At 71.1% G+C, this 9,002-nt stretch overlaps 1 protein-coding gene across 1 annotated transcript; it reads right to left on the bottom strand.

Moving 5' to 3' along the window:
• Positions 1 to 109: 109 nt before the first annotated feature.
• Positions 110 to 8,696, bottom strand: Ipo4 (importin 4). Its single transcript, XM_048362722.1, has 30 exons — positions 8,595 to 8,696; positions 8,425 to 8,511; positions 8,253 to 8,332; positions 8,067 to 8,108; positions 7,677 to 7,806; positions 7,409 to 7,588; positions 7,091 to 7,156; positions 6,914 to 7,015; positions 6,748 to 6,831; positions 6,257 to 6,418; positions 5,773 to 5,826; positions 5,310 to 5,419; positions 4,941 to 5,049; positions 4,718 to 4,847; positions 4,509 to 4,622; positions 4,136 to 4,249; positions 3,906 to 4,026; positions 3,701 to 3,812; positions 3,481 to 3,611; positions 3,319 to 3,396; positions 3,180 to 3,237; positions 2,988 to 3,093; positions 2,628 to 2,821; positions 2,495 to 2,542; positions 2,082 to 2,207; positions 1,634 to 1,842; positions 1,406 to 1,538; positions 1,218 to 1,322; positions 478 to 547; positions 110 to 388 (listed from the first exon to the last, which is right to left on the bottom strand). Exons 1-30 carry the CDS (start codon positions 8,661 to 8,663, stop codon positions 258 to 260), a joined length of 3,255 nt encoding a protein of 1,084 aa, XP_048218679.1. The 5' UTR covers positions 8,664 to 8,696; the 3' UTR covers positions 110 to 257.
• Positions 8,697 to 9,002: the final 306 nt, after the last annotated feature.

Genomic DNA, 9,002 nt, shown 5'->3' on the forward strand with positions numbered 1-9,002 from the left:
CGGCAAAGCTGGCCGACGCCAGCTCCATTAAAGCCCATTGGTCTCCCCGCCTCGCGTGCCTCGCGTGTGAAAGTGCGCCGTGGCCCCGCGCTCAGAGCGGCTGTCCAAGCAGAAAACAAACTGTCTTTATTACGGCCAGCGCGCCGCGGCAGCGCCGCGGGAGCCCCCAAGGCAGCGGTGGGGCCGAGTCCACGCCAATCTTTGGTCGGGGGGAGCGGGAGCCGGGCTGCGGCGTCTCGGGCCCGGTGCGCCCTGGTCTACGTGAGGCCCAGCACGGCCTGCAGCTCCTGAGCCTTGTCGGCGGGCAGGGAGCCCAGCGCCGTGTGGAAGCTGTCGGCGTGCTGTTTGGCCAGGAACGTCAGGAGCAGCAGCAGCGCGGCCTTGGTGTCTAGGCGGAGATGGGAGGACGGGCTCCTAAGCCCACCCCCCCACGCCATTACCCCCCCCATGCCATTACCCCCCCCCACATACCCTTACCTGAGGGGGTCTTGTTGTCCGCCACGATGACACTGCAGATGCGCAGCAGCTCAGGGGCCACATCTACCGCCTGTGGGAAAAGAGGGGTTCACTGGGCAGCAGCTGGGGGCCCCAGGACTAGGGTGGGGCTGGGAAAGGAGAGGCAGTCTCCTATCAGGACAGCTTGTGTCCAGTATTCACTCGCAGATGCCTAACTATCACCCTGGGAAGGCACGGAACATAGTAGTGGTTAAGACCAAAAGGAACACAGACACCCCGGCATTCCCACGTGCTAAGACTCCAAAGGGCGTAAGGACACGTGGATGTGTGGCACACTCGGCTATCTGGGACGTGCAAAACCCCCTAGCTACTCAGGAGGCTGAGCTGAGGACCTTGTTACGGGCAGCCTGGCAGAAAAGCCCACGAGACTCCATCTCCCGAAAAGCTGGGAGCGGAGCTGGGGCTCAAGTGACAGCGCTGGCCCTGAGCGCCAGCCGCGCAGGGCTGCCTCAGGCCCGAGCCCAAGCCGCCTCTGGCGAGGGCGGCCAAGGTGAGGCCGGGAGCAGCCCCCCCCACTCTGGCGAGGGCGGCCAAGGTGAGGCCAGGAGCAGCCCCCCCCACTCTGGCGAGGGCGGCCAAGGTGAGGCCAGGAGCAGCCCCCCCCACTCTGGCGAGGGCGGCCGAGGTGAGGCCAGGAGCAGCCCCCCTCCTATCCTGAGGACGGCCGGGGTCAGCCCCCCACCCCCCCCCGGCGAGGGTACCTGCTCAGGGCTGCTCTGGTGCAGGAAGCTGAAGAGGCGGCCCACGGTGACCCACTCCTCCACGTCCTCCCTCAGCGGCAGGGCGTGCAGCAGGGCGGCCAGCACCTAGGCACAGCAGGCGGCGGCTCGGGCTCCCTCCCGCCCCCGTCCGCCCCGGCTCCCGGCTGGCGCGGGGGCCGCCCCCTCACCTGGGGCTCCGCTTTCCTGGCCGGGCTGGCCATGAGCAGGCGGGCGAGGGCACCGCAGACATTGTCGCGGACGCGGTCGTGCCGCTCCCGGGCCAGGAGGGGCAGCAGGAGGCCCAGGAGCTTCGGGAAATGGCTGCTCCGCGGTCAAGGGCCAGGCGGCGGCGCACGGCAGGCCCCGCCCGGCCCGGCCCACTGTGCCCATCGCGCCCTCCGACCGGCCAAGGATACTCGTGGGCCGCGCGGCCCCCGTGCTCCGCGAGCACGCCCAGCCCGAACACGGCGTTGCTGCGCACCTCGGGGTCGGCCTCGCGGGCCGCGCCCAGCAGCGCCGGCAGCAGGCGCGACACGAACGGGCCCGACGCCGCGCCCAGGCCCTGGATGCACTCGGCCAGGGTGCCCACGGCGAAGGACTTCTCGGCCACCGTGCAGCCCTGCTTCTGCGGGCGGGCGAGGGGGCAGGGCGGTCAGCCCGGGCCTGGCCGCGGGCACGGGGGTGGATTGGGGGGCGGGGAGGGCGGGCGAGGGGGCAGGGCGGTCAGCCCGGGCCTGGCCGCGGGCACGGGGGTGCATTGGGGGGCGGGGAGGGCGGGCGAGGGGGCAGGGCAGTGAGCTCGGGCCTGGCCGCAGGCACAGGGCTGGCAGTCTGGGGCGGGAAGCCGGAAGACGCCTCACTCACCGTCTTACAGAGCAACAAGGGCAAGAAGCCAGCAAAGAAGGGCGCGAAGGCGTCACCCCCGGCCGCGGCCGCCAGCGCGGGGATGGCCTCCCCGGCGTGCTCCAGCAGCATGGCGTCGTATTCCGCCTGCGCAGACAGTTGGGGCTGGAGTGGCAGAGCGGCTCCGCGGCCCCTCGGGCTGCCCTGGCCCTGGATCTGCCCTGCTTCTGGCTTTACCCTCGCCCGCTTCCTGCTCCCCTATCGCCCCAAGTCTCCCCCAGTCTCCCCAGGCTGCCCTGCCTCCTCTGGACGCCCGCCGCCCTGGTGCGGCAGGATTGTGACACCCGTCTCCTGTCCTGGGATCCCCCGACAAGCCAAGGGCACCGCGCACCAGGCCCCCGCACCCCGAGCCCCCTCTCCACCTGCGTGCACACCTGGTCGTCATCGTCATCGTCGTCGTCGTCTGGGTCCTGGCAGGCCGTCTGCAGGGCGAGAGGGCGCTCAGGTGAGCCGGGCCTGCTCCTCGGGGCCCGGGGCCTCCTGGTCCCCATCCTCCTCGGCCCGTACCTTCCGCTGCAGCACGGCCTTGAGCAGGCTGCAGAGCTCCGCCAGGCAGCCGGGGGGCTGCAGCGTGAGGGGCCCGCAGCGGCGCAGCACGCCCGTGAGCGCCTCCAGCACGGCCATCACCACCTGACGCTCTCGCTCGCCCTTCAGCGCCTTCATGTACGAGGGCACCACCCTGGCCAGGGCGGCCTGCAGGGCTGGGGAGGCGGCTGGTCGGGCCCCGCCCCCTCCGGCCCGGCCCCGCCCCTGACCCCTCCCCCTACCCGCTAGCCAGACCCTCTCCCTCCGGCCCGGCCCCGCCTCTCCAGCGAGCCCCGCCCCCTCCAGCCCGGCCCCGCCCCCCGCCAGCCCCGCCCCCCTCACCGGCGGTGTTGGGCTGGGAAGGGCAGCTCTGACAGGCCTTGTGCAGCGCGCAGCAGAACTGCCCCAGGGCCTCGTGGGCGGCCTTCCGCACGTTGAGGTGAGGACACTGCGCCACAAGGAGAGGGGCGCGTGTGGCCGGGCGCGGTGGGGACAGCCCTGGGCCCGCCCCCCCGCGCGCGCGCCCCCGCTCACCTCCAGGAGTCTCTGTACTTCTTCAAAGGCGCTCTCCATGTAGGGAAGGAAGGCCACGCTGCGGACGGACACACTGGGTGGGAAGAGGCGGGGGGGGGGGGGGGGGGTTGGGGGGGGGCGGGGCGGGGCCGGCTCTCACCTGGTGTTCACCGAGATCTCGCCCAGGGCCGCGCACGCGTCCTCCTTCTCGTCGAAGAAGGCGTTCTCCACGCTGTACCTGGGGGCGGCCGCGGTCAGTGCGGCCAGCCAGGGCCCGTCCAGGACCAGAGGCCGCAGCCCGCGGGGAGGGGGCCCTCCATACCCCGAGACCTCGGAGTCCTCCTCCTCCTCCTCCGCGTCCTCCTCCATGAGCACCTCGTCCTCCTCCTCCTCCTCCTCCTCCTCGCTCTCGTCGTCGAACAGCAGGAAGGAGCTGCTCGCGTCGTACTGGGGCTGAGGGAGGAAGCCGAGTGACGGGGCGGGCGGGGGGCGGGCGGGGGTTGGGGCCAGCCTGGGTGCCGCCCTGCCCGCGCCCCGCTCACCACCAGGCCCTCGGTGGAGCGCAGGGACAGCAGCATGAGGCTGGTGATCTGGGGCAGGTACGGGGCCAGCGCCTCGCCCATCAGTCCTGACAGAGCCGCCAGCAGGCTGTACCTGGAGGGGCAGAAAGACGCCGTGCCACGGCCCAGCCAGACGACGACGGGGGCGAGGGGGCGGGGGAGGGGGGCGGGGGGAGGGGGCACTCACGCGCAGCGCCGCAAGTCGGGGTCGTCCACCTGGTCGCACAAGCCCAGCCCCAGCTGGCAGCACTCCTCAGCCAGGGGCCGCATGGGCTCCCCCACCGCGCGCACCAGCACCCCCAGAGTCTCTGTGGGGCGAGGACACAGGGCGCTGAGGGCCCTTCGCCCAGAGGCGGGACGCGCGCCCCGCCCGGGGCTCCCGCACCCGCCCTCCCCCGGGGCCGGAGCCCCCCTCACCCAGGCTCTGGATGCGCACGGGCTGGAGGTCTTCGTGGCCCGTCAACAGGAATTCCCGAAGATGGTCCATGACCGTGGGGAAGTAAGGCAGCAGGGCGGCCTGCGCGGCGGCGGCTGCAGAACAGGGCGGGGCGCGGCTAAGGGGGGGAGCGCCTGCCAGGGGGGGAGGGCGGGGAGGGGGGAGCGCCTGCCACGGAGGGAGGGCAGGGAGGGGAGAGGGCCTGCCACGGAGGGAGGGATGGGGGAGGGGAGAGCACCTGCCATGGAGGGAGGGACGGGGAGCCCTGGGGGGGAGGGGAAAGCACCTGCCACGGAGGGAGGGACGGGGAGCCCTGGGGGGGAGGGGAGAGCGCCTGCCCGCCCGCCTCCTCACCGACGGCCCCCAGGGCGCTGACGGCCAGCTCCTTGGCGCGCGGGGAGCCGGGGCCGCGCAGGGGCTGCAGCACGCACTCCATCAGCTCGGGGAGGTAGGGCTGCACCTTGGGCCCTGGGGGAAGGCGCCCATCAGCCCGCGCTCCACCCTTCCGCCCGCGGACCGGCTGCGGAGGGGGGGGCCTCCCCGCCCTCCCCGCCTCCCCCTACCCAGGTTCTCCACGAAGTTCTCCAGGGCGTAGCAGGCCTTGGCGAGGTGCTGCGTGTGTCCGGGGGGCACGGACTTCAGGTAGGCGAGGAGCAGCGGCATCACCTCCCCCGCGTGCGCGCAGATGTGGGGCTGCGGGAGCGGGGAGCGGCGGGGCGGGCAGCCTGAGCCGGGGCGGTGGGGGAGGGGAGGGGAGGGGAGGGGAGGGGAGGCAGCCCTGCTGACCTGAAGGTTCTCGGAGAACTGGCCGAGGGCGAAGAGGGCGGCGTTGCGCACCACCTGGGAGGCGTCGCCCAGGCTCCGGCACACCACCTGCAGCAGCGGGGACAGCAGTCTGGGGGACGGAGGGGGGCAAGTCTCACGGGCGGGGCCTGACCCCGGGGTCCGTGCACGTCCCGTCCCTTCGTGGCCCCCAGGTGCTCCACCACGGGCTGGCGGCGCCATCCTCCGTCCCGCGGCCGGGACGCCAGTTCACTTCCCTTCCAAACTCGCTTTCCAAGCGTGGAGGAACGCCCTGCGGTGACTACCGCTCCCACGGGCTCAAACACCAAGAAGCGGGACCCCCACAGCCCCCCCACGGCACCGCGCAGCCACCTCTGCCTGATGTGGTCCCCAGCTCCGTCGGACAGCACGGCGAGCACCAGGAGCCCCGCCTTGCGCCAGTACGGGTTCTCACTCCGCAAGGCCTCTTCCAGCCTGGGCATCTGGGGGGGCACGGGGGGCTTTCCTGAAACCCCCGCGAGAACCTCCCCGTTCCCCAGCTACAGACCCGTGACACCTACCGAGACCCAGGCACCTCTGGCCTCAGAAGACCAGAACTGCCAGGCCACGGTGGCCCACGCGCGCCTGCAGTCCAGCCACCCACGAGGCTGCAACCTGAAGACCGCAGCTCAAAGTCACTCCAGACAGACGTCTGCAAGTAACCCGGAAATGGCCACAAGTGGACACGGGGCTGGCCTTGAGCAAAAAAGCCAAGGGAGAGCGTGGGGCCCCGAGTCCAAGCCCCAGGATTAGCCCTGAATGAATGAATGAATGAATGAAGGCTGCACGTACTCACCAGCTGGGGACAGAGCTTTTCAGGGGGAAGGTGCAGGGCCAGCATGTCCACCACCTGGGAAAGCACAGCGAGGCTGCTCCGCGCTGCCTTCTAACGCCCCTTCTAGCCCCCCAGAGCCACCGCACGGCCCGAGCCGCTGGCCCCCCAGAGCCACCACACGGCTTGAGCCGCTGGCCCCCCAGAGCCACCACACGACTTGAGCCGCTGGCCCCCCAGAGCCACCGCACGGCCCAGAGCCACCGCACGGCCTAGAGCCACCGCACGGCCCAGAGCCACCGCACGGCCAGAGCCACCGCACGGCCCAGAGCCACCGCACGGCCCAGAGCCACCGCACGGCCAGAGCCACCGCACGGCCCAGAGCCACCGCACGGCCAGAGCCACCGCACGGCCCAGAGCCACCGCACGGCCAGAGCCACCGCACGGCCTAGAGCCACCGCACGGCCCAGAGCCACCGCACGGCCTGAGCCACCGCCCCCGAGCCCACCTGCACAGCGAAGTGCTTGGGGGTCTCCCCCACCAGCCCCATCTCCAACTCGTCTTCAGAATCCTGGTCTTCGGGGTCCAGCTGGCCTAGGGGTGGCTCGGCGCCCATGATGGGGAAAAGCGTTTCCAGCAGGGGAGGCAGCAGCCGGTTCTTCAGTATGGCCTGGAGAAGAAAAGGCCGTTATTCCTGGAGAATCCCTTGAGCACCTATAACCAACTCCAAGGGATTCTCCATCTCCTAGACGGAAAGTATTGCGAGGCCGGGCGTAGGCTTACATGGGAGCCTGGAGGTATTAACAGAAAGCCCAGGCAATGAGATTAAGGGTGGACCTCGTGGGTTCAAAGCCCTCCTGGGCAAGAAAGTCCAGCGGTAGAGTAACGAGCCTGAGCTCAAAAGCTCAGGGACAAGCGACCCAGGTCCCGAGTTCAAGCCCCAGAACCACATTCACGCACCCACCCCCTGACAAAAACTATCAGAGGACACTCACTCACCTTGCTCTTCACTTTGACCAGGAAAGTGAGGCAGCAGAGAATGCGCACACGGACGGCGTCACCCAGGGCCACGTTTTTAGCCACCTGCCCAGAGAGAGCCGGGGTCAGACAGCAAGAACAGGGTCGGTGCGCAGACCCAGCGGCCGAGGCCCGGCCAGAGGCTCACCTCCAGGCAGAACGCGAGGACCTCAGAGAGGTGGGGGGTGACGACGGGAACCTCCGACTCCAGCAGCTCATCCAGAGCCTCCAGGGCCTCGCAGGCCTTGGCCTGGCAGACAGGTCACCCCTCCGTCAGGCTCCTGGGGGGTCGGGCCGCTCGCTCCCGCCCCGCCCCGCCCCTCACCTCGTCGATGGGGATCAGAGTCTTCACAGCCACAATGAGCTTAGGCACCAGCATCCGTGCAAGAGACTGGGGGACACAAGACGAGAGGGGTCACGGGAAGCACAGTGTAGCCCAAACTCCAGGCCCCACAAGCGGGGCGCATCCGCGGGCTGTATTCTTGAGGAGGCGGCAAGGCAAGGCACAGCAGCCGGGCCTAGTCACGCACACACCGTTCCCCTCTTGAGGGTCAGGAAGGACACGGTAAGATTAAAAGAAACATCTCCAGCAGCTCAGCAATGCAGAGCAACGGGGCGGAGGAGGTCAGGGCCTACGTCTTACCAAGTCATCCATGTGGAGGCAGGGGGCCAGGGAGGTTAGAGTACGCAGGGAGTAGAAGAGCAGCCCCGGAGAGCCCACTTCTCCCAGAGTGTCATTCAGAAGCCGGAGGAGCTCCCGATGGTGGGGTTGGAAGGCCTGGGGCTGGGAGGTCACCACCACACTGAGCAGCAAAAGCCCCATCTGTCCGAGAGTTGGGGACAGGAAGGAGAAGCTCTCATGATCTATCGGGGCTCTCGGTCCCTCCCTCCTGCTGGCAGCACCTCGGTACCTCTCTCTCGGGGCCATGGGGGCTGCAGGTGCTGTGCTGGAGAAGCTGCATGAGCTCGGGCCAGGCCTCCAGGCCTTCTTTCCGAAAAATGGCAGCCGCGAGCTGGGCCAGACTGAGGCTCACAAAGTGCCTGCGAGCGGGAGAGGCCCCCCGGAACCCTCCTTCAGCGCCTTGACCTGCCCTCCCCCCCCCCCAGGGCTCTTCCTCCCCACGGAGTCTGCTGTGGGGTCTTGGCGGGCTTGGCCTCGTTCTTCTGACTCCCACTTGGCAGTCCACCCCCACCCATCCATCCTCAGGAACCTCAGGGTCACCCTGGGCCTCGGACGGAGGTCTCCGCCCTGCCACTCCCCCCGCCCCAGCCCCGTGGGGAAGCGGCTGGCGGGCACTCACTCGGTCTCTTTCTGCAGGGCGATTAGGACCGCGGACTTGAGGCTGGAAGACAAGCACAGGGCCGAGGTCGGCCCCCTCGCCCGGCCCGCCCCGGCCCCCTCGCCCGGCCCGCCCCGGCCCCCCGCCCCCCCCCCGCCCCCCCCCCGCCCGCCCCACCCCCCGCCCGCCCGCCCGGCCCCGGCCCACCTCTCGCGCTGCTCGGCGGCCAGGCTTCGCCAGCGGGTGTGGAGCCGCCGGCGGATCAGCACGGCTGCGAACTGGCGGATCTGCGGCGGCACAGGGGCGGGCGGACCCGTGAGGAGGGCGGGCGGGGGGGGGCGGGGGCGGCGGGGGGGATCGGTCGGATCCGGGTCGTTACCTGCGGCGCGGACCCCGAGGCCAGCAGGTCGCGCAGGGCCGGCAGGGCGGCGGGGTCGCGCAGCGCGCCGCGGAGCTGCTCGGTGGCCTGGGGGGGGGGGGGCGGCGTGTGAGGCGCGGGCCGTCCTCGCGGGGACCCCCTCGCCCCCCCCCCCCGGCCTGGCCCCGTACCTGGCGGATGCGGTTGGTGTCCGGGAGCAGCAGCTCCCGCAGGATCCGCTCCAGGCCCGCAGGCTCCATGGCAGCCGCGGAGCCGCCGCTACCGGGCTGGGAGGGGAGGGGGCCGAGGCGGCACGTGGAGCGGACCCGCTTCCGGCGGAAAGGGCGGGCGTTACGCCGCGCCCCGCGGGTCGCCCAGGAGACTCGCCCCACTTCCGGCCGAGCGCTCCGGGGCTGGGCCGCGGAAGCCGGGCCCGGGCGACGCGGGTTCCGCCCGCCGAGGGTTCCGCCCGCCGCCGCCGCCCTCCCTCCCGCCCGCCCGCCCTCCCTGCGTGCGGCCGTCCACGCAGACCCAGAGCTCCGACCACGCGACCTCGCTTCGCGGTACATTTTATTTTGATAATGGTGACAAGAAAAACC

Source organism: Perognathus longimembris, chromosome 14, assembly GCF_023159225.1.
Source record: "Perognathus longimembris pacificus isolate PPM17 chromosome 14, ASM2315922v1, whole genome shotgun sequence".
In the NCBI taxonomy this organism is placed as follows: domain Eukaryota; kingdom Metazoa; phylum Chordata; class Mammalia; order Rodentia; family Heteromyidae; genus Perognathus; species Perognathus longimembris.